Source organism: Filicampus tigris, chromosome 9, assembly GCF_054856515.1.
Source record: "Filicampus tigris isolate MCC_2025a chromosome 9, RoL_Ftig_1.0, whole genome shotgun sequence".
Lineage (NCBI taxonomy): Eukaryota > Metazoa > Chordata > Actinopteri > Syngnathiformes > Syngnathidae > Filicampus > Filicampus tigris.
The window spans coordinates 4,997,946-5,022,591 of record NC_141225.1 but is presented as its reverse complement, the minus strand read 5'-3'; the positions used below and the strand labels follow the sequence as shown (position 1 = coordinate 5,022,591).

At 40.3% G+C, this 24,646-nt stretch overlaps 2 protein-coding genes across 3 annotated transcripts in view; both read left to right on the top strand.

Annotated features, from left to right (window-relative positions):
• The first annotated feature begins 108 nt into the window (after nt 1-108).
• manbal (mannosidase beta like) lies at nt 109-4,884 on the top strand. The gene is made up of 3 exons (XM_086040953.1): nt 109-276; nt 1,098-1,266; nt 4,592-4,884. Exons 2-3 carry the CDS (start codon nt 1,117-1,119, stop codon nt 4,700-4,702), a joined length of 261 nt encoding a protein of 86 aa, XP_085897079.1. The 5' UTR covers nt 109-276; nt 1,098-1,116; the 3' UTR covers nt 4,703-4,884.
• Nucleotides 4,885-6,947: 2,063 nt separating this feature from the next.
• Nucleotides 6,948-24,646, top strand: part of LOC147141708 (proto-oncogene tyrosine-protein kinase Src-like) — a 34,628-nt gene continuing 16,929 nt past the window's right edge. Inside the window, exons 1-4 of one of the 2 annotated variants that reach the window (XM_086040060.1) lie at nt 6,949-7,373; nt 18,630-18,908; nt 22,394-22,493; nt 24,305-24,322. In XM_086040060.1, coding sequence (XP_085896186.1) covers nt 18,638-18,908; nt 22,394-22,493; nt 24,305-24,322 — 389 coding nt within the window. In that variant the 5' untranslated portion in view covers nt 6,949-7,373; nt 18,630-18,637. Of the gene's footprint in view, nt 7,374-18,629; nt 18,909-22,393; nt 22,494-24,304; nt 24,323-24,646 lie in introns of both variants that reach the window. The other variant, XM_086040062.1, reaches the window with a different exon arrangement.

Genomic DNA, 24,646 nt, shown 5'->3' with positions numbered 1-24,646 from the left:
AATATAAAATTTAAATACAACAGAAACAGTGAAGAAATGCAATGCTCACAATCCACCGTTAGAGGACGGCATTTGCAAACACTGCTACCACTAAGCAGCCAACTATGAAGCGGAAGTACGCTTTGGGGATCACGTCATTTCCTGTAAAAAAGGACTTGTTATATTTTCATCTGTGGGCCAACGTTTCTCAAAATTGCTCCGTGTTCTACGAGTATCTGCTCTCCCAAGTTTGCACACACGATCTATTTAGAACAAAGAGCGATTTTCACAGCTCTGGTAAGTTTTAATTGATGATAGTCTCACTTAGTGCCATTTTAGCCTTGTAAATGCAGGCTCTCGTTTTTTTTGCTGCGTTCAAGGGACAGTTAGCAGCGTCGTAAACTAGCAAGGGCAGGACAATATTTAAGCATACGAATATACATTTTAGCATTTAGCATCCATTTTGTGCTTGTATTGTGGACAGTAAGGTAGTAGAAACGTAAATGATTTTTTCTTATCACGATCTTACACTTATTCCCGAATCAGAACAATATTTCCGGTTGTGTTAAGGTTTCTTTGTAGTCTCATTGTGCCATTTAATTGCGTTGCTGCGTTCATCGAACTGTTGGCAGCGTCGTAAACTTTTTTTATGCTTTCAAAAATTTACAAACATAATTGTTGTATCACTAAGTGAAAATATCAATGTAATGCAACACACATACACAAAAATCCAACATAAAAGAAAAATATAAGTCTTCAAGGTATTTACATATAGATGAAACTCAGCAAAGAATAACTGAAAACTAACGGGATTTGGATATCCTTATTTTGTGTAAATAAAACTTGCCAAGTAACAACATAAGATTAATCACAAAGGACAAAGATCTGTCATTATGTACAAAACTTGGAATAATATATTTTACATGGCAGCGTCGTAAACTACTATTGACAGAGCAATGTCTAAGCAGCCGTACTTGCAGTATGTTAGTTTTTCACAAACATGACAAAAACTAAATATGACTACTGCTCACATGTGTAACTTATCTTACATGCGTTTTAGGTGAGTCCAGCTTCCATTGTGTAGGAATCTCTGAAATTTGTTTCTCTGTGTTCCTCAGGTTCCCGAAGGCAGCAAAAATGTCTGCAGAAATGGACCTGTCTCCCCCAGAAGTTCCTGAACCAACATTTCTCGAGAGTCTCCTGCGCTATGGCCTCTTTCTTGGTGCCATCTTCCAGCTCATCTGTATCCTGGCAATCATTGTGCCCACCTCTAAAGGGCATGAAAAAGTAAGAACATGTTGTTTTTTCCTCCACTATTAAAGGTTATTCCTAATTTGGATCACACCTCCGCCTGCGAGCAAAGACGTATAAAGTGCAATTTGTCGCTGCATCCACCGGCAACACAACAAATCTATTCAACCATCGTTTGGTTTACGATGATGTTAGGATACGCCAAAGCAAGAAAACACCGAGTTAGATTTGGCGTCGTCTGCAACGCAAATCTCAGTCGTAGAAACACTGTGTGCAGCAACCCCCACCCATCAACATTGGAGAGACACAAAAAGATAACAGAATCTATTGCCCGGACAAGGCCTCCAAATGTTTAGGGCACAGACTCCACTTCACAATCGGCACGAGGGATTTATTTTAAATAACATATCTTATGCAAATATACACTACTTTTACCAGCACAAAAATAGAAACCATGCTAAACATTATTACTGTGACTTAAGTTAAATTTCTTTTGTAGTCTATAATATAAAGTCAAATTTTTTGTGTTCATTTTTGTTTCAAATTGCTTCAAATGCAATTTGCAAACATATTATTGGTCATTATATTGTAATACAGTTTATATATGGCCTACTGTAATTTAGAAGTATTGTATAGATTACGTACTAGTATGTAATAGTCAACATCTAAATTAGTTTGATCCAATCAGCATATTAAATTTATAATTTATCAGAAGCAAATTACTTGAACTTTGATTACTATGTGTAAATATTACTTTAAAAACAAAACAAAAAAGGCTCCAGACAAAGGTCTAAATGAATAGATGAATGGCATTTCTGTTGTTCTGTCAAAATTGGCATTTTACTCCAAGCAGTCTACTACTTTGGCAATTTATAAGTGCATAGCAAGTTAACTTGTTTGTTTATACAAGGAAACCATACTTTAATTTATACATTTGCACTTTAAAAAATTTGTTTTAAATAATCAATTTAACAAATGTTGTTGGGTCCAAAACTAACTTCAATTATTATAGCGTTTCGAAGAATTTTGTCTCAATATTTTTTACGTTTAAACCTGTTCTTGTTTTGTCGCAAAAAATAATCGTTTGAATAATCGTGATTAATTATTACCAAAATAATCGTGATTAATATTTTTTTCATAATGGAGCAGACCTAGGTCAGTATTATTTCAATCGTGCTTCCACTAAATATTGGCGATAATGTGAATCTGGTTGTTACAGTTTAACTATTTATTTTTATTCTACAGCCTTTTTAGAGAGTCTTTTTACAGGCAGAATGCAATGTATTGTTTTAGCTCTATATTTAGACTATAACAGCAGATGAAATGATTGCAGGCTGCTGTTGTTGGCTGGCAGAACAATGAGAGCATCTGTGCTGATTGAACCCAAAAGAAAAATACATAATTGCTCTTTGGTGGAATCTCCGAAGTTGAACACAATGCGATCGTAGACACCCATCATAGGGAATTTGAATGAATTTGTTCCAGAGTCAAACTGTTACCATTATAACCCACGGAACCTTTGTGAACAGTACAGGCAATGTGTAAAAATAAGTTAACCACTGTAAAACACTGTAGAAGTAAAAAAAAAAAAACAACAAAAAATCATTGATAAGTGATGGCACATATAGCATGAAGCTAGCTAGCGGCTAGTGCCAACGTTGGCACTCAATCTGCCTGGAAGTTCGCTACCCTCAAAACTCTCGGTGACTCCTGTGTATTGTGTTCTTCTCTCTTTCCTTTCTCTCTTTGCGGGAACCGCTGTAATAATAATACAGTACAATGCTACCTCGAGTTTTTCAAGGTGCGAAATGTCAGTCAGCTGGTTTTTATTTATTTTTTGTCTAAAATTTTACTAATAAATGTAAGTTCCGAGAGCTAGCTCCGGCGGTAGCGAACTTCACATTGAGCAGCGCCCAACGACATCCCCAATCAGTTGAGATGATCTTTTGTTTCATCATGTAAAATGTCTATGTATTGCACTGCCCCCTGGTGGCCAAGGTCTACAGTAGGGCAGCACACTGCTCTTTGAATTATCATGATGCTGATATTCTGAAATGTTGATATTCTTTATATGTTATTAAATTATTATTTTTGTATGTTTTTATAAAGCACAATACTGTAAAGTGTTATTAGTTTTATTAATACTTTTTCCATTCATTATTAAAACACATTGCAAATGTTTTGTTGTCTAACATATTATAAGGATTTCCATTAAAGGGACACTTGGATGAGCTTGACATTGGCACTTATATAATAGGTTTGCATGTAAAAATTACATCAGTACTAAAATGCCCCCCCCCCCTAAAGACTATGTAGTGATTTAAGGGCTTTTTTTGTGATTAGATTTTGGACCTCGGCTTGTTATTTTTCGGTCTCAGCGGTCTACGTCACAGGAGGGAGGCAAGCGTGGTAATATTGCTCGCTTTGTCAGTTCTGTTGTCTAAAATGGCGACCGATCGCCACCAAAATGCAAATGCACATGACTACTCTTGTCCACTTCAACCTGTGAAAGTATAAAAGTGTTCTGCACAATTGTTTGGTTTTATTGACATAAAACGTGATCTCATCATGATTTCCTCCACAAAATGAAAAATACCGTGGCGATTGCTCCTCCACTTACTTAAGCTGAAGCGGACAAGAGCATGAATGCGCACACGAACCCCGATTGGTTATATTGCGGACATTTAGCTACGCTAAACTCGTGTCAACTCTCAGGAGGCAGATGGCGGCTGGCAGTGAGCAGCGGGCAAGCATGGATCTTTATTCCCCTATGTAGCTATGTAGCTCTGCTCACTTCCACATGCTCACTTCCACATTTACTCATTCTCATATCAGCCACAGAGAGGTTAATACTTTTGTTGTTGTTCAAGTTGAAGTGGTCATTAGTAGGGATGTCCACATAAATTTTGGTGCCAATTGATCACTTGTTTTGGACGTTATAGGCAAATTACAATGATTTCCAATGGAGAGTTTGCAATCGATCCCCCCAGTGACTCCGACCGAACATGGATAGAACGGCAGGGGGTGCGGCCATTTTCCTCATTAAAAACAGGCGTTATTCATGGAGTCACTTACTTCCTAATTTAACCCAAATTTATCGATAAAACAGAAAATGACAACTCTTTTAATTTTCCCGATCAAAAAATATATAAAAAGAACTAGTGAAACTTGGCCATCCCGCCCCACCATCCTTTTAATTTCAATGGGGATATGTGATTTGAGATATGAGTGTTTTGAGTTATGATCATGGTCATGGAACAAATTAAACTCCTAAGTCAAGGTACCACTGTAAAATGATCTTTATTTAATTATTTTTTTAAATTAAATCCTTTTTCTGTATATTTTTGTTTTGTGTGTGTAGGAGGAGACGGAGTCCACCAATGGCAAGTCAGCAGATCATGCGAAGAAACCCAAAGGAGCAGTGCCTCAAATTAGACCGAAATCCAAGAAGGAGAGCAAAAAGAAGCGATAGCTGTTTATTGTCTCGGAATTATGTGTGTCATGTTTTACTCGCTAAAGTCACGACAAGTAGATGAAACACTGCAGTTACCAGTATTGACATTCTGTTTCGTCTGTGTGGCCACAATTTTTCTTTGTTTTTTTTTTAAATGACTGCCATTCATTTTTTTAAAATAAACTTGGCAATCGAATGCACAGTGTGAGTATCATAGTATCTTTTTAACGGTATTGTTTACTTTAGTGCAGCTCAACGCCATAATATCCTGACTTTATGTAATAGCCATTTCCAAATACAGGTGACACCTACAGAGACACGACAGAAAACGGACAATCTTCATTATTTAGCACAGTCTAGCATTTTACACCTTCCCACCCTCACTTTACGTTACAATGCTAGGTGGCTACATTTTAGTGTTACTAACATCAATCATTTTAAGGGCTCATGAAAATTAACATCAAGAATCTTGGTAAGGAGTTCACATTTGTAGGAGCGTTTTACTGAAAGGAACCTGCCTGCAGTGTTGATGTCATCGACCTTCAAATGAATTGGGACACAGCTATTGACTCATTTTGGATGGCGTGACTTCCTGATTAGCATAGTTGCAACAGGGGATTAGATCGTTTTACAGTAGGCAAGGTATTTTTATTGACGCTCACTATGAACATTATGTGAAAATTGGTTTTTCTCGCATTTGTACACTCCATGATATTGTGGAGTACATGTATTATTTGTGGATTAAATGTTTTTATTTGTTTTTAGATTTGTATGGCGGTGATTAAATGCTATCGGAAAGGGGGCCCGGAGCAGTCAACTTTGCAGTTTTGAGGGATCTCATTTTTCAAATCTATCAGTCATGAGAAAGATAGAAAAGAATTTCCTAGACATTAATATGCCATGGAACACACTGAAGACAGTCGTCATCATGCAGAGAAAATATTGCACAGCAGTGATATTCCCTAGAAATGGATGTTGCTCCCAAACTAATGAAAGAAGCCGGTCAGAGACACTGCCAAGAGGTTGACTCCAATATTAAAGGAGCTTCAGGAATTTGAGAACAATCTCCCATGTTCTTAATACAGTATATCTGGACTACGAGGTAGTTTGGCAAGATGGAAGCCTAACAAAAATATTCAAGGCTGACTACATTTTGCAAAAACACAATTGAAATTTCCCAAATGCATGTGGAAAAATCTGTTATGGTCTGATGAAACCAAGGTTGGATTAAAACCACAATTACAAAAGGGTATGTCTCGCACAATCGCAACACAGCTAATTACAAAAACAACACAATACATACAATTAAGCATGGTGGCGGCAGCAGGAGGCTTTGGAGTTGTTTTTCTTTGGCTAGAACTGGGGCCACAGTCAAGGTGAAGGTGTTGGAGTTGTTGGTTGCTATACGGTCACCAGGGCGCAAGCCCAATTATCAATTCACAAAAACAACTCACCGCGTGTTTGTTTTATCTTTCAAGAAGGCATCCAATATTTCAGTAATAATTAGAATAAAGACTCACACAAATCGATTGAATTTTCTCATCAGTTTTCTTTACCATCTCTGAAGTTATGTAATCATACAATAAGCAGATCTGGACAGCTTTTCCATACTCGCGAATGCTCTCACCCGAGACGGGTGAGGGCAGAAAAGGGGCGCGGTCTAACATGCAGCCCTCACATTTATACTGTCTTCAAAATCTAAACATAATGTGGGTTGGTCTCCTCCCTGGCTGGCCCTGCCTATGGGGCTGATTTTCACCAGCTGGTCCCATGCTCAGATCAGGGCACGCTGACTTTGAACTGATTATGCGATGTGTAATTCCCAATTTGTTTTTTGGTTAACCTGTTGGCTAATATAAAGCCATTCTTATAGATTCAGATCCTTCAAAGGGAATTAGGAACAGTTCCAAATACCAGTCCGTATTAGCATAAAACCTTCAGGCTTTTGCCAGAAAGCAAAACAACAAAGCAAATGTCAGGAAAAGCATGCTCGAACAACTGAACTTTATTTGTGGTTGATCAGAGGCACTTTAATATGTGGCAGGTGTGTGATGACTCTCATTTAACATGAGTTTTATTATGAGTGGTTAATTCTGAACACGGTCCGGCCACTTAGAAGAGGGCGTGCACACTTGTGCAACCACTTTATGCAAGTTATTTTCACATCCCTTCTCAAAAAGATTTTTAAATCTTTTTTTTAATTATTATTAAATTGAGCAGTATAGGTTCTACACATTGTTTGAACAGGGGTGTGTAGACTTTTTAAGCACAGTAGTTCCAAACAGACATTTACGGATTGTGTTTTGTCATAAATAATCGTGACTGTGGGAGAGCCATGATGTCTGCTCCTCAGTCAGCATGCCACCTCCTACCGCGTAACCGCGTCGACACACGGACACGCCGCTAGGGCTACTCGCCGTAGTACGTAGTAGCTTTGTCCACCGGCCCCTTACTGACAATCGGCGTGTACTGTACCCACTGCGAGAAAAGAAGATGCACCCCCCGCCATGACCTCCGCTTCCTCTTCTTCTTCTTCCTCCTCCTCCCGCATCCGATTGTATCGAAATTCGCTAAATGGGGATTCACCAGCGTTTCCACAGCAACGTGCACTTATTCGTCAAATGAGGACGAGCGAGAGGATTTATTAACACGTCTCTGATTTGTGTTGGGCTTTATCTCAAGGAAAAAGGTGAGTCGATTTGTGTTGTTCTGTCCATTTGAATTTGTTATTTAAAAAGCGAGCCACTGCGTATTTTCTCCCACAAACGTGGTGAGAGCTGTCCATTCACTCGGCCGGTTCCATTCAAGCAAGCCGAGGGGCCACAAACGTTTGTTGTCGCGTATCCGACACCCCCCCTCCGAGCCTTACACACAATAAAAGCAACGCGTATCAGGCAAAATATCACGCTTGCCCAGGCTCCCACGGACATTTCACGGCAACGAAAAAAAAAAACATCGTGGGGAAACAAACAAAAAGGCAACAATCCATTGAAATTCAAAATGGAGCAGCACCTGTTTCGACTCATCTGGTCGAATAAGCCTCGGCAGCACTTTCACTCTATTTTTTTTATCTTCAATGTTATTTGTTGTGGTTCTATTAACTTAACACCTCTTCCCTTACATGTTCTGGAATGCGGTGTCCGTTAGGGTTTTCTTTTCTCTTTCTTGAATTCCAATTTCAACCCCCCTTCCAGTCATTTTGACAGCTGCTACTCCGGCTGGCAGCTAGCACCCCACCCCTTCACCAACAACTGGGCTGTGTTAGAAATCAAATCACTTCCTTTACACTACTGTACAGAAACACTAAAGCGAATTGATTTGGTTCTTCTTTTCGAATGTGTCGTGAACACATATGTTAGCCTCGACTACACTCTACTGTATATACAACAGCGTCCTCAGTGTATCCCACAAAAGTAGTATACAACCGATTGAAAGGCAATATTAATGATCATACACTATTGTTTTCCCATTTCCAGAGTATTGTTTGATTTTCACCACGGAACAAATTTATGAGCTGTGGGACAAAAACATGACAGAAAAGTTCTTGTCACAAAAGATATACAGTGGTGCCTTGATATACGAGGGGCCCGACCTAAGCTTTTCGAGATACGAGCGGTTGTGTGGCAATTTTTAGAGTTTGGCAGATAGTATACAATTCCTGAAAAAAGAGGCTTCAAGCTGTGCCACTCCTTGTTCAAGTTAACTGTCAAACTAGTTTTGACTTCGTAAAGTGCTTAATTTAAAGTGGAAGTCAAGTAAAAAAATACTTTCAAATAACACACAGACACTAGTTCAAAAACGGTATTCTGATTAATATTGCTTTGTGGAATATGAATTAAGCAGAAAAACCCATTTTCGCTGCCTCAGGTGGTTTCCATTTTGCCTTTGCCACATGCTGTTGACTGAAAACGACATCACCGTGTGCCTAAGTGCTCAGCTTGCGAATGTCACATGACCAAACCCAGAGAATAGGTGAGCTGAGATAATATACTCTAAATTAGTGTTGGGTCATTCACGAACATTTTGTTCAAAAAGAACAAATCTTTCAGTGAGCGTGAGTGAATGAATCGCTTCCATAAGTGATTCGTTCATTTCTCAGTTCATTTGAGCTCAGCCACGCACATGTCATCAATCTTCGCGAACGACCAATCAGCAGCCAGCGTCAGATGGGATTTGGTGAACGGATCTTTTGAACGGTTCTTTTTGATGAACTGATTCTAATGATTCAGTTCACTTATGTAAAAGAACTGTCATGCCCATCGCTACTCTGAATGGTTGATGCAAAGAGGGAAGTTAGTTCTTCGAGAGGCTCTCATTACTCAATTCAGGGATCTTGGTGTAAAACACACTGATGTTTTCAGCATAAAAATCTAAGTTGTCAGTAACAGTGGCAACATAAGATGGCTGCCTTCTGACTTCAGCCGCAAGGGGCTAATTGTTAGTCCAGTCATATAGAAGTCTGTGCATAGTGTTAAGCAACTGATGTTTGAACAGAAATGGTGGCGCAAGACATTACTGCCGTTAACTGAAGAGAGACGTGTACATTTGTACCCATATGTCTGTATGATGCTGCCCCCAAGTGGCCAAGACGCACACATCAGAAAGAGTAGCACAATCACAGTGAATTAATCAATCAATCAATTAATCAATTAATTCATGATGTACGAACTGTTTTTATTCTTTACATTAAATGTAATTGTTTTTACTGAACTGTATGTGTTTATGAAGTACAATATTAGAGTGATATTTTCTTTTAGAACCCCATTACATTATCTGAATAGGGAAAAAGAATGATACAGTGGACCCGCACATACTTGCATTTCGGTTCCCACGGATCCGTATATTCACAGATATTTTGGAAAAACTATTTATTTAAAGAAAAAAAAATTCCCCCATTACCCCCGGTTTTTCAGGGAGAATGCAGATTGAATGTTTATCAGTGTTATTTTAAATTTTTGGCTGGGTTTAAAAAAACTACCAATGCATTTCAATGGGTGTCAATTATATGCAGATTTTTACTATTGACCGGCCAGCCTGGTCCTTGTCCCCCGTGAGTAGTGAGGCTCCACTGCATATAAACATTCCTTATATGGTATACAGGTTTTTAGTGTACTTTTTGGTGAACTGTATAATCAATCCATGTTTGGTAATTAGGGAGTGGAGAATGAGTGAATGATTCCGAACACAACCACGATAATCCTGTGGGAATAAGAATTAAAATGACGATTCAAATCCATTTACTTTTTGGGCTGGGATTTGGATGAGTTCCAGCTCATTTGCATGAAAGGAAAAGCGGATTCGGGGCTAGGCTGTGAATAAGATGTGGAATCATCAGAGCGTTGTGAGGATAGTGCAGTGGGGGGACACAACATTGGGCTTTTTACCTTTGGATAACCTTTCGAGTTGCATGGAACTAAGTAGTAGGAGTGGGGTTTTTTTTGTGCTTTTTTTTTCTACTATATATATATATATATATATATATATATATATATATATATATATATATATATATATATATATATATATATATATATATATATATATATATATATATATATATATATATATATATATATATATATATATATATATATATATATATATATATATATATATATATATATATATATATATATATATATATATATGAGAGCAGTTATTAGCCCACTTTAAACTGCCTGTAAGGCTTTTTCTGTGTCACTGTTCAGAATAGGGGTGCAAAGGTGACCGGGCAATTTTCTGTCTTCAGGTGTAGTATGTGGGATGACATTTGTATTGTGTCCTTTACACTGCCTCTTAAAGTTTTCCTTTTTCTACATTTTCCGTGTCACTCTTCGGTTTTAACGACACTCACAATGATTGGGGGGGATAAAGTCAAACAGGCAAATTTCCGTCTTCAAGGGTACTTTTTATGTCCGATGACATCTGTCTAGTCGTCTTTACATTGCCTGTAAGTGCCCTTCCATTTTTTCCCCATGCTTTTCTGTATGAACGGCAACGGCAGTGAATGAGAAGGACAAAACCAGCTCTGCAATTTTGAAACTTTGGAGGCAATATCGGAGGTGGCTGGATTATACTTGGGTAGCCCCCTTTATACTGCCTGGAAAAGTAATTATTCTGTATGAGTGGCAGTGATACAGAATCGGGGGATTAAGTCAACCCGGCAAGTTTCCGCTTTCAGAAGTAGTATCAGAGCTGTAACAGACGCAGGTGAAGGCCTTAATTTTTCTAATGTTTTCTGTCAATGTTCTATCGAAACCGTCTTCGAAGGTAGTATGAGATATGTGACAACCTTTGTTTAGCCCCCTTTCCGCGAGCTGTAAGCCTTTTTTTCTGCGTCACTATTCTGTATAAACAGAACCAACACAGAATCGAGGAACGAAGTCAACCCAGCAAAATGACAGAAAGGCGTGACAGAATTTTTAAGTCAACTCTGCCCACCCACGCAACACAGTACATTTCCATGATTCGTGTCATACTTTACTTCTTGACAAGTTTTGTCAAATATTGACACCTCAGTTCCCATGTTGTCTTTTATTTACAAAGAGCGTGGCACCTTCGAATTGAACTAGCGTTCAACCTCTGACCTCCTTTGTAGAATTAGTAACCATTGCACACAGGCAACACTCGCAGCCAAAGCCAGCACTCGCAGATGGACGGAAGGGGAAGCGTTTTTTAATCAGCCAAATGCCAGCATCCTCTGCCTGTCTTCCACTTCTTGACAGGCTGCGAGATAGACCTTTCTAAAAAAGTCCTTAGGGCCGGCTGACAAAATGAGATTGGAAAACATTTGGTTGCAATGTGCATTGTTTCGTTTTGCTCCCAAATAGCCCGTTTTCTGTCTCTCTCTGACTTATATCCGTCATTGTAAAGCTGTGTGCTGATAATCAGGCCAAATTTGAGCATTTCCTCCCCACTTTTGATTAAAGTCAGCAAAGGCACGATTATCGGATGTCTCTAAATGATCATACGGACCGATTATCCTTCAATGTGGGATGTGTTAAGAGTTATTTCATTCTCGACTATCTGCTCACAAAACAGTGTACAATGTTAAACTTGTACAATATTTACGATCGCAAACCCATTTGTGTATGCTTTGCGGTTAACGCGGAGTTTGTCTCATCCGCTGCTACTGTAAATAGCCAATCAGATGTTGTCAGACACAAACAGAAGAGTACCTGATTTTGTTGAGTGGTTTTGTAATGTGTCATTCACCATAGTAAAAATGACAAGGTGAAGAATGTATACTGGTAGTCACCAAATAAGCTAACTGTTAGCTGTTACGTTCTTCTATTACTTCTCTTTCTTTCTCTTTGAATTTTCGGACAGTCTGGATGCCCTGAAGCATCATCCTGCCTCTCACGGGTGGGTCAGTCTTGGTGCTATGACAGACAGATGGAAGAGTCACAATTTCAGTGAATGTATCATTATGTGTGTGGTGTGCTGTTTTGGTGATCTTGAGTAAACTACACACTAGAGAAAAACACTTTTTTTTTTTTTTTTTTCTTTGTCATGTGTCAGGTCACTTGCATTTCAAACAATCAGGTAAAATGTTAAATTGTACACTTGTAAAAAAAAAAAAAAACACTTTTGACCTCAAAAGCAACCATGTATGTGAATGTTTTCATCTTGAGAATCCCCCCCCCCCCCCCCCGTCCCCCTTACTGCGACGCTCTCATTGGACTGAAACATTGGCAGCAGCGACTTCCTTCGCTTACTGCAGCAACTGTTACCGTCCGTTGTGACTCATTCACGTTTGTCACGGCCAAATGTTGGCATCGGGATTATAAATGCTGAGGGGGGGGGGGGGGGGGGGGTGAAGAAGTCCACAGTACTGTTGCCTTGAAATATAACTAGATAGCGTTACATCATGCTTTTTGTTTGTCATTCTAATAACCAGTATACCCGTGATGGCACCATTTCTACACTGCAGTACACAAGTTGCAGAACTCTCAAGGTTATCCTGAATGTTAGTGAATGTTTCATTGATGATCACTGTTGATGGTTTGATGATCCAACATGCTGAGAACTGAAGCAATGTATCGGTGACTTCAGGGGAAGTCAACCCAAACATATTTTTTGCAAGAATATGTTCTATGGAAGCCCCCTAGTTGAAACAAGGCATTCTGATAAATATTGCGTTTGTGGAATAAGAGTTAAGCCACTTGTTTTTAGCCATCTCTTTTGTCACTTCTGTCGACTGAAAATGACATCACAAATGTCCAGGACTCAGGTAACGACCAATCACGGCTGACCTGTTTTCTGAAACTGAGCCGCGATTGGTCGTTACCTGAGCCCTGAGTAGTTGTGATGTCATTTTCAGTTGACAGAAGTGATAAATGGCCGACCCCTGAGATGACTAGATTTTGCTGCTTACCTCATATTCCACAAACGCAATATTAATCAGAATGCCGTGTTTCAACTAGTGGGCCTGCTGGGAACATATTCTTGAAAAAAATGTTTGGGTTGAATTCCCCCTTTAAGATTTTAAGACGCGCTACATGTTTACATGAAACCTTCAGTGCCAAACACAATTCATTGTAGGATTCTTGTCATCCTTTAAAAACACTTTATATACATAATTACATTTTTTATCATTTCCTAATTTGTGTGTAAAAATGTATGCACTTTCCAAAGTGTAAGGCCTTTCGGGAGCATTCAGATTTTGAGATGTGGTTTCACTTCATATCAGATGTTTGGTTTCACCGACTTTATCAGACTAATTGGATACTCTTTTGCCTCTTCCGTAAAAGTGAGTACTGGTGGAAGTACTCTTGAGTTCAATTGTGGCATCCTAAGTATACTTGATTTTGCACAAATATGTAATACACAAGTACCGTAATCAAGGGGTCATTTTCCACTGCTTTCATCCTCCCATTATGCCTTCTCACTGCTCAGGTGTCTTCACAGATAATTCTTTGAGTAGCACATTCTGGTTCCCCCACATTCTTTACGCGAGTGGACAAGCTGACAAACTCTTTCCCGCCCCTCTCCTGTATTTCATTTTCCGTCCTGTGGGTTCCTCTGCCGTCTTCATTTTCCGTCCTCTGATGACGTATCGCCACTCCTTGTTTTGTACCAATAGTTATGGACAGAGCTGCGTGTCAGCATATTCTGACATTTGTTTGCTGTGACGCCTTATTAGGAGAAGGTGGGAGGCTCTTTGGGGTCGGATGTTTACATACAGTATGCAGACTGGGATGTTTTAGGTGGGCTGTTCTGGTGTGTGTTTGAAAGTACGTTTTTAATCATCCTCACAACACTCAGATATCGTTCCCTAGATCAGAGATTCACATTTATTTATACAAGGCACAAGACTAGCAAAACACCAACAAACAAAAATGTCACAAAAACCATATCCACAGGTTAATTATGTGTCCTCTGTCATCTAATAGAAGAGAATTCAGTTGTTCTGCCAGTCACGTCCCTGCCAAAGATAATGCAAAAAGATGTATTGTTTGTAGCAAACATCATTTTCATACCAATTAATGAAAATGGAATAATTTGGCCGCCAGTTCAGGTGTTATCCCACTTCTCTTGCAAAATGTGAGTTGGAACGAACTGCAGGTGACTCACCTGCAACCCTGAACAGGGCAGCCAGTACAAAAAGTGGATGTATTAATGGTTATCCATGCATCTCTTTCTGCGCCCAGTGATTGACTGGAAGCCAAGGAAGTCCAAGGTGTGATTTGCCTTTTGCCCCAAAGTCAATTGGAACAGCCTCCAGCTCACCTGCAACCCCGATATAGCAAATGGATGGATAACTCTTGATATGTGACACATTTCGCACATTCCAGTCCATCACTTTCAGCAGACCTGTTATTGTGGCTTGTCGCTCTGTGACTCACTGTTGCGCCACAAGGATGCCATCACCCCCTGAAGCGCGCCGAGACCACATCTTGGCTAGAGTTGAATCAAAGCTCTCAAGAACGCACGCCTACATGCCCCCACTTCATCAGCAGGGGTCCCTCCTTATCGTTTGACATACCTGTACCATTATGCGTGCATGGTATATTTAAAAAATAAATCAATCAAAAGCCCACCGAGCCCCAGCTGTACGCCTGCACCTACGCATTCTTTTTAGGGCCGCTGGCACTTCCTCCTTCCTCGTTTGTTAATAGCCTCCTCAGACTCGGAAAAAAACCACACGCATGTGTTGGAAAAAGGATGTGAGATGCTACCGAGGTTGAGTGCTAGAGCTTCCCAGAGACTAGGGAACAGCTGCTTATACGCACACACATTGGTGCACACACTGGCTGGAACTGAGAGTGCCTCCATCCACAGGAGGAACAAGGCTGTTTTCATGCGTGTGTGACTGTGTCTGTTTCAGCCCGCCTGAAATAGCTGGTCTCGCAGTGAGTCATCTTCAGCTTCCCAGAGGGAGCGCTGCACTGGTGGTGCGAACACACATATACATACATACATACATATAGACACACACACATACGCACACACACACAGGCAGACACACACAATGTCACAACTTTCTGGGGATGCACTTAACTTGAAATGACGCTGGCATTCTCGACTGACTGTAATCGACACCTTCAACACATAGGAGGTGGAACTTCAAACAGGAAGCATTGTTCAGACAGTCGTAAATGTATGGATGAGAAGCTGAGCACATTTAAATGGGCAAAATGTTTGTACAGTTATCAGTTTGCAGTCTAACATTTCACTCCAGTCCAGTAGAGTGGAACTAAGTAATGTGTGTTTTGGTTGCCACAACCTGCTGTCCTTTCCCAGGGCATAACAATCATCCCTGATAGTGGTAGATTCTCCCTTTTAGCTTAGCTGCTATCATAAAATTGTACATAAGAGGAACATATAACACAGAAAACCGGCAAGGTGTTTGTACGTATGGAAGTTGCCAGATCTGGGCATCGTCCCTCTGTCCCCGAGTTTCACCCTGAATATTTCTGGTCTAGTCTGTCACTAACCTACACTATTTCACTGCTTAAGTCATAATTACCATAAAACATCATAAGGGGGGGTGTTTCCAAATATCACAAGGGCAAGAAGATGTCTGCCATTTTCCTTGGATCCGAGTTGTCACATTGACTACATTAAAAGACAATTCTGGATTCATAAGCCTTGTCTTTACCTACATTTAAAGGTTAGGGTTAAGCTGTTAGAAAAACAAACAAATGCCGGCAAAATAAAATATACTCTGGGATGCTACCCCAGCCAAACAATCACGGATGAGCAAGTTTGCCAGTATAATTATGCTAATGAACAGACGAAAGCCAGTAAAAAACTTCCCTGGCGAACATAATTATAAACGCATAATATAACTGCCATTGTCCTTCCAAGTTGTAACTAACTACCCTGCCTCCTTCTGTTGAATATGCATTGATTCAGTGCAGATTGATTTGACAGACGGCAAACTACCTCATCTGTCTGCATGTTGACACTGTCAAGGTGTCCTGGTCGCCACAGTTTGCCTGTCAAACAGTTGGAATTGAACCTGGAGCCGCTCCAAGGCTTTTGTTGAGTCGACCAGGCGGTCTTTGTCAAAATATCTGCCCTTACAAGGATGACACTTAGGTTGGAGTGACACTGTTAATGCGGTATTAATGTTGTAAGTTTCTTGCTATAGTTTCCACCATGGTGAGCTGTAGAAATCATTGCATCAGTGAACTTTGTACAGTACAGTCAGCTCATTAGGCAAACAGGAATTGAAAGGCGCTTTGATGGCTTGCTTACAAATTATACATGTAGCGAATATGCCTTCATTTGGACCACATCTTCAGGGCTGGAGACAAGATTCAGCCAGATGCCATCAAGTCTGCTCCAGCCTCACTTCAAAACAATGGAATCACCAGGGGAACCCTGCCATTTGACTTTACAAAGACATGCTAGGACTCAGGAAGACCCAAAATCCTGATAAGGAGCCACTCGTCCTCACCTGAAAACCTCTCCAGAGAGCAGATGTGGATTCGAACGGCCTTAAAATAGACTTCATGGAGCCTCCCCCCAGCGGGAAGCCAGAAGGTGTCTCACAAACCCCGATGAACATCGACAGTGCTGGATGAAGACCGACCGCAAGAGGCCGACATGGGAACTGCAGCATTGAACTTCCTAAGCTTTTGATCAATCAAAATTACCTTGAAATGAAACATAGTATGTTTGAGTATTGCTTACTTTGTGTATCCTGCTAACTTTGCATTGATGAATCTGCTTCTCTATGGGAATAATTATTTTCCTGATCCGGTTTATGAGTGTAGATATAGGCTTGAACTCATTTCTTTATATACATTTGGGAGAAATTAGGAAATAAGTGACTCTATGAATAACGCCCAACAAAACAACAAAAACACTGCTTCTTTGCTGATCACTGTTAGGACGGGCGAGGCATTAAACACCAGTCAGGATATTTACAGAGACTGAAGTGGAAATGAGACGTGCACATTTATTTGGATGAGGAGGGCCCCAGATTTTCGGCTTACAACGCACCGTCCAATTTGGAAGGTGACAGCCGAAATGGCACGTTCCAATGCGGCCACACTCTCGGCTGTGCAGTCAGCCTTGCTGGAACTTTTCGTTCGCTGTTCGATGAGGGTTTTTGTCACTCTCAAGCCGCTTCACTTGGGCAGAAGGGGGCTGCAAGCAAAAAGCACAACCACCGCGCGCGACTGCTTGCGAGACGACATGAAGACACAGGCTCATCTTCACCTCCACACACTGGGCGGACAGTAAGGAGCTAATGTTGTTGTGCTAACGCCTTTTGTTTTAACGGCCTGAAGCTAGTTGTTGCTAAACCTTCGCTGTCCCAATACTACCTTTTAACTGGGGAGGGAAGCGGGGGACTCCAATCTGCCTGCTGCTGCTGCAAGCCGCGTCTCTCTCCCGCCTGAGATATGAGCTTAGCGTCGCTGAATGTCCGAAATATAACTAGTCGGGGTTCGTGTGAGCATTCATGCTCTTGTCCGCTTCAGCTTGTGAAAGTGGAGGAGCAATCGCCACGGTATTTTTGATTTTGTGGAGGTGATCATGATGAGATCACGTTGAATGTCAATAAAGCCAAACTATTGTGCAGAACACTTTTATACTTTCACAGTTTGAAGTGGACAAGAGTAGTAATGTGCATTTGCATTTTGGTGGCTATCGGTCACCGTTTTAGACAACAGAACTGACAAAGCGAGCAATATTACCACGCATGCCTTCCTCGTGTAACGTAGACCGCTGAGACCGAAAACATAACATAAGCCACGTCCCTTTTTGGGGCGTGGAAATTTGTTGTAAACCTAATCACAGAAAAAGACCTTAAATCACTACAGAGTCTTTTGAGGTGGGCATTTTAGTACTAACGTCGTTTTTACATGCAAACCTATTATATAATAGCCAATGTTAAGCTCACCCAAGTGTCCCTTTAACCTCTATTTTATTCCAAGAGCTCACAACCTATTTTATTGTAGCACCTTCACATTTTATGACTGATTTAATGAGGTTTTCCGTCAAATTCCCCTCTAAATAACATAAAACTTTGCCGTGGTGTCCTTAGAGGCGGGCAGGAGTAATGTAGGCATTGCTCCCGGCCACTACAAACTATTGACACTCTTACGAGTGACCCACATTTTCGCTAAATACATTACATAGTATACTTAAATGGTATCGCAGGGTAGGCGTGAATGCAATTACAAGTTAAATAGGGCAGTCATTGAAGGCCTTATGTTTTTTTTTGTTTTTTTTATCCCCCTGAGATTTGTTTCCACGCAAAAAAGGAAGTGGTAACGACATTAAAGGAAGTTTTTTCTGCTCTGTTCCGTTTATTCCGTTTATGTGTAGAATTAATCCATTGGTAAATTTCTCTTCACTTGAAGAAGAGACAAGGGGTATGAAATGTAGTAAAATGGAGTTGAATCCGACAAAAACTGCAAGGTAGAGAAAGACTAGTCACTCTTGCTCATACGTTATCCTTACTCATCACTGGCTCTCATCCCAGGTCTGTACATGGGGGCAGGCAAGAGCAAGCCCAAGGAACCGGGCCAGCGCTCCATGAGCGTGGATGGCACCATCGGAACGGGCTCCGACAGCGGACACTTTCACCACCTGGGCCCCGCCCAGCAGACCCAAACCCCGAACAGGAGCCCCGCGGTGGGCACGGGGCGACGGGGCTACCAGGGGTACCAGCATGCGCCCACCAACACTCCCGAGCTGGCTCTCTTCGGAGGAGTTGACCACACGGGCACTGTCACTTCGCCTCAGAGAGGACCTTTGTCAGGTATGCTTTCCAGCTACATTGTATACGACAAATATTGCTCTCGTCTTAGACAGGGAATCGATCGAGCCAACATATTGTTCCTTTGGAAGCAATTATTTCTTGGTGACCCACAGTGGCTTTTTTGCTAGTTGCCTGGTAACCTTCTAGTGAGAACAAGAAGCTCAAAATATTTTACACTTTGTAACGCGTGCACACAAACACCCACCACACACACACACACACACACACACACACAGAGTTAAACTATTATATAGGTTTAGAAGTGGATAAGTAGTGTGGGGTCCAGTTGAGGAAAAAGGCTGGTTCGTTTTTTTTGTTCAAAGCTAAGTGAACACACCTCAACATTTTGCAGCAAGTTTTTGAGAAGCAAAAAATAGCCTAACCAATGTTCAACCTCAGTCAAATAAAGTAGTTTCCGTGTTAACGACAAGGGCAGCCAGTGGAATGCACACCTCCACCAAGTCATCGGGTCAGTAACTTCCCTATCTCCTGCCTAATGTATGTATTTTTCATGTAGGGCAAACATTTTCACCAACTATTTCACAAGTGAAAAACAAAAATTATTGATGTATTGGAGCCAATGCTCTTGAGGCCCCCCCCAAAAAATCATGAAAAATATGTAAAAAAATGTGGCAGACCATCTTAATGATACATGAGAAGGTCTCAGCACACGCACGTTACTGCTGCATGTGCTTTGTTTTTTTCGTTGCCTTTTTTGGCAACATGATTTCCACAAATGATTGACCCTTAAAATTGAGGTGTATTAAGAAAAGAAGAATATAAGAAACTGAAGTACATCTTTTTCTCTTTGTTGCCCCATTGTGCTGAATTCTGATCACAAACAAACATCAGAGAAAAAAAATGTTTGCTTTTATCAATGTCAATATCGAGACAATTTCCCGGACAACAGAAATGTTGAGTCATGTCAACAGTGGAGGAGGGAGTACTGTTTTCCCCCTCCGACCTTCGGCTATGAAATAGACTTGAAAGCTCTGACATTAAAAGGCTGCTCAGTGCTCTGCAGACTTGACATTAAGCCTTAATGTGTCTAGACTGGCCAGATGGTTGAACTAATGTTGTTTCATCCAGTGAGCTGTCAGTGAATGAAGCGTCTTTTTGCTGTCTCTTCACATACAGTGTATTCATCAGCTTTTACTTTTCAGCTCATTAACAAGCTTTTCAGAAGCCTGATAACGATCCTGATCCTTTTGAATCAGGTGTGTTCAAGGAGGGAAAACATCTACAACATAACCAGAACCTTTCTCAGTCACTCTTGTTGTCACATAAGGCCAATTCGCCGACAAGCAGCAGTGCGCATAAGTCCATGGCAGTGCAGCCTTTGGAAAGCTGTTTCGTTACGTGTCTAGGAGACACCGGGGATGTCATCTCCATGGCCAGAAATGATGTCTTCCCGTTCTAGCCGTTAGCGCCTGTCATCAGTTGCCAGCGATGGAAGATGTCGGTTGCCAAACGAAAAACAGAGAGAAGGGGGTCGGACTGCAAAGATGGCTGTATTTATGGCACTCCTTCCCTATGACTATGCTCATAAAACGCAACTCAAGATGCTTATTTTCACTCTACTATATCCTCAATATTCGCTCCTAAACAGCCGTGTACCACTACGCACACACACTTCCGCATTTCACACCGCCCACATGCACGCTCAACCGCAAATGGCTGATGAATATTCAGTATGAGGTCAGACTTGGGACTGTGTTATTGGTCCACTGGGAGATGTTTGGTAATTTCATTGGTCTGATGCGATGAGATTATGGGTAACTCTAATGATGGCCTGAAGCTTGTCTGTAAAAATTCATAAATGAAACACTTCACATTAAAAGCCACAGGGTTCAAAGCAGGGGAAAAAAGTAGCGGTTTATAGTCCGGAAAATACAGGAACTGGATGGGCCACCCTCAGAAACAATAACTAAAATCAAGCGTTTTATATTACTGGCAGTGAGTCTTTCACATTTCTGTAAAGATATTTTTGGCTCACTCTTCCTTCCAGAGCATGAATGGCTTTTTTATGGTCATGCCACAATCTGGTTCAAGTTCGGACTTAGACTTTGACCACCTACAAACCTTTTTTTTTTTTTTAAGCCATTCAGAAGTTGACTTGCTGGTGTCTTTTGATCACTGACTTGCTGCAGAACCCAAGTGCGCTTCACCTTTAGGTTATGAACTGATTGCTGAACGTTCTCCCTCTGGATTTTCTGGTAAAGAGCAGAATTCATGGTTCCATCGATCACAACAAGTCGTCCAGAAGATCCTGAATTAGCATATTAGTCGCGGAGCATCACAATGCACACACTAACACCATCAGGTTTGACTGAAGGCATGATGTTCCTTTTCTGAAATGCTGTGTTACGTTTATCCCAGATGTAACAAGACACACACCTTCCAGAAAGTTCAGCTTTCGGCTATCAGTCCATTGAATATTCTCCCAAAATTCTTAAGAGTTATTCAGATGATTTTTGCAAAAGGTTGGCAAGCTTTTATATTATTTTTGGTGAACAGTGATTTTGGCCTTGGAACTCTGCCCTGGATGTCATTTTTGCCAAGTCTCTTCTTCATTGTTGAATCATCAACAACTAAAACGGGGGAGGCCAGCAGTTCCTTAGACATTGTCTTGGATTCTTTTGTGAACCTCCTGTCTGGGTTGTCATTGTCCTCTTGGGGTCATTTCTGTAGACGGGCCACTCCTGGGAAGGTTCACCACTGTTCCATGCTTTCTCAATTTGTGGATAATAGCTATCACTGTGAAGTCCTAAAGCTTTAGGAATGACTTTGTAAGCCTTTCCAGACTGATAGATGTCAGTTACTTCATTTCTCATCTGTTGTTGAATTTCGTTGTATCATGACATTTTGTGGCAGCTTTTTGAGATCTTTTGGAGAACTTCATTCTGTCATACAGCTTCTATTTAAGCAGGTTCTTTATTGAACATGTCTGGAGCTAATCAGGCTTGGGTGTGTTTACTGAGAATGAACTGGAAAATGTGATTAGCCACAGTCAATTTATGAATTAACCGGTACTTTTTCCACACAGGCCCAGGTAGCTTTGAATACGTTTGTTTTCCATAATAAATCAAATCACCATTTAAAAAGTCAATTCTGTGTTTACTTGGGTTATCTTTGTTGTCTGATATGTACATTTCTTTGATGATATTAAACATTAAAGTGAAGAAACTAGGCAAAAGAATTTAAGAAGAGAGCAAATACTTTTTCTCAGCACTGAATGTACCCTTCTTAAGACAGTAGCCGTAGAACTAATAGCTTTGTCCTTCACATGCAATCGGTCACCTGCAGTCTGCATGTCGATATTACTCATCAAGTATGACAAATTGTTCAATCTACAAATAGATCGTATGCAAAATAACTATGGATTTATGAGACGTTAAAATTAAGGGCTATGACTGTCTTATAGGCCACGTAGTTATCTTTAACCATCTTGTTCCCGAAACATATTGGCGTGCACTCTCTTGCAGGAGGTGTCACTACGTTTGTGGCGCTGTATGACTATGAGTCACGGACAGCATCCGATCTGACCTTTCGGAAAGGCGACAAGCTGCAGATTGTCAACAACACGTAAGAACCCACAGTCGACCTTGTGTGTTTTATTTCACCCCCCCCCCCTTCTTATGCCGCAGTTTGTTAACAGATTTGTCAATGTATGTTAGCACAAGCACGTTTGAGGAAACGCACTTAAAGAAACTGTAAATGTTGAAGGACGTCAACAGTTCTGACATGATGCTTTTTGCTGTGTACACTTGCTGGCCACATCACTACTCTAGGTACACCTCCATAAGTTGTACATTTTAACAAAAATGATAAATGAAAGTTTTGATTTGGATTACAATACAGTGGTGCCTTCAGATATGGGTGACCCAACTTGTGAGTTTTTCGAGATACAGGAAGTTGTTCGGACATCTTTTTTATTTTTATTTCTGATTTGCGTGTACAAATTTAAGATAGACTCAACTCACTTAAGAACAAGCAGCAGTTTGGCAGGTAGCAAACAATTCTTCAATAAACAGGCTTCAAACTTTTTAGTGTCACTGCTAGTTGAAGTTTTGTCTAAGTAAAAACACAAACGCAAAATTATATTTTATGAATGTAAAACAACCACAAAGCCAGTTTATTTCTAACAAAAAATGCTAAACGTTACAGATGGGCTAACAAATAGCATCATTGTGGCGGTGTTATAATGTAGACAGACAATATAACAGTACTAACAGAAAAAATATTCATTATCCTATACGGAAAACGACTGATAATACTGTTGCTGACTGAATCATTTGCAGTATTTGTTAAAATGGAATAGCCACAATAATGCACAAACTATTTAATTCCTAACATTATGCTATTGCTATATGTTTTTATAAAGTACACTATTATCAAGTGCTATTTTCCTCATTAGAAAATACATTATAAACATTTTGTTGGGTTTTTGAGGAGGCTGGAACTGATTGACATTTCCCATTCATTTAAATGGGGAAAGATGATTGACGAGTTTTTGGTGTTATGAGCGTGGTCACAGAATGAATTAACCCTAACAAAATAATCAAATAATTTTCTGTTGAAATAGTCAACAGATGTTTGCTACATCGCAATTGCAAGTCATATGAACAGCACATATTGTTAATATTTGCCCTTTACCTTTGTTAGATCACATTTATGAATTAATGTGCTTCTCGTTTTTTTTTTTAAAAAAAGATAATAAAAAAAAATTATTTAACATATTAATATGTAAAATCGCCATGAGGGGAACTGGAATACTAAGAGGAATTTGGAGTTTTCTACCTCTTTTGTGTAGGTAACTGAACAAAATCATTTTCAATGCAGTGAAACTGCAATAATGTAGACACAGATGCATCTCGAAATGAGAATATTTTGGAAGACTGAGTCGATGATAGCTCAATTCAAAAATGTAAACTCATATTATACAAACAAATACCTCACTAAAGGTGGCAATCAAATCAAAGGTCTTGTAGGGTTTTTTTTCCCCCTCTACCCAGTTCCTTTCATAGCTTCCTATCCATACAGTGTATGTTTTTTTTCCCCTGTTCTTTATCTGCCGGTTAGGACGACATATTAGGGCTGAACAAAGATGAATCTATAATACGCAATGTATATAAATAAGAGATCAAGTGCATCTGCAAATCCTAAGGATCCTCGATTGGAAAATGTACACGAGGATGCTCCCCGGTTCTTCTGTACTGAAATGATGTAACGTAGTATGTCGGCCCCGCTGTGTCGTCCCACCTCGTGTTCTCCGCCTCCGCTGTCTGTCTGAGTGCTGCTCGCCTTGCTGTGTTTTGATGTGTCTGCTGTGTCTGTTATCTCTCCCTCTCTCTCTCTTCCTATCTCGCTCTCTCACGCCTCATGGTCTCTCCTAGGAAAAAGTACAGCTTCAGGTCAGTAATCCTTACTGCAATAAAACGACAAATCCTTTGCAACCCTTTTTATCCGCACTAATGCTGATCCACACTGTAATGTTTGTGTAGAGATGATGAGCATGATAAATACGTGCTGCACATAACCATATAACAGATAGTTGAGATAGTTGGTAGGATAGTAAATGGAATGAGGTTCCCCATGTTGTCAAAGTGTGTCAATACTGTACATCTGCATCCCCTCCATCATTGTACATTTTGTATCACTACACGACCAATACCTCAAATGTTGCAGCACTGTACTTACGAATAGAATGGATTATTGGTTAGTAAATAATAACATAA

Excerpts from the sequence above, each read along its gene's own strand:
- manbal (XM_086040953.1), top strand. The coding sequence starts at position 1,117 with ATGTCTGCAGAAATGGACCTGTCTCCCCCAGAAGTTCCTGAACCAACA. Across the intron at positions 1,267-4,591 it reads CCTCTAAAGGGCATGAAAAA|GAGGAGACGGAGTCCACCAA; the intron begins GTAAGAACATGT and ends TTGTGTGTGTAG.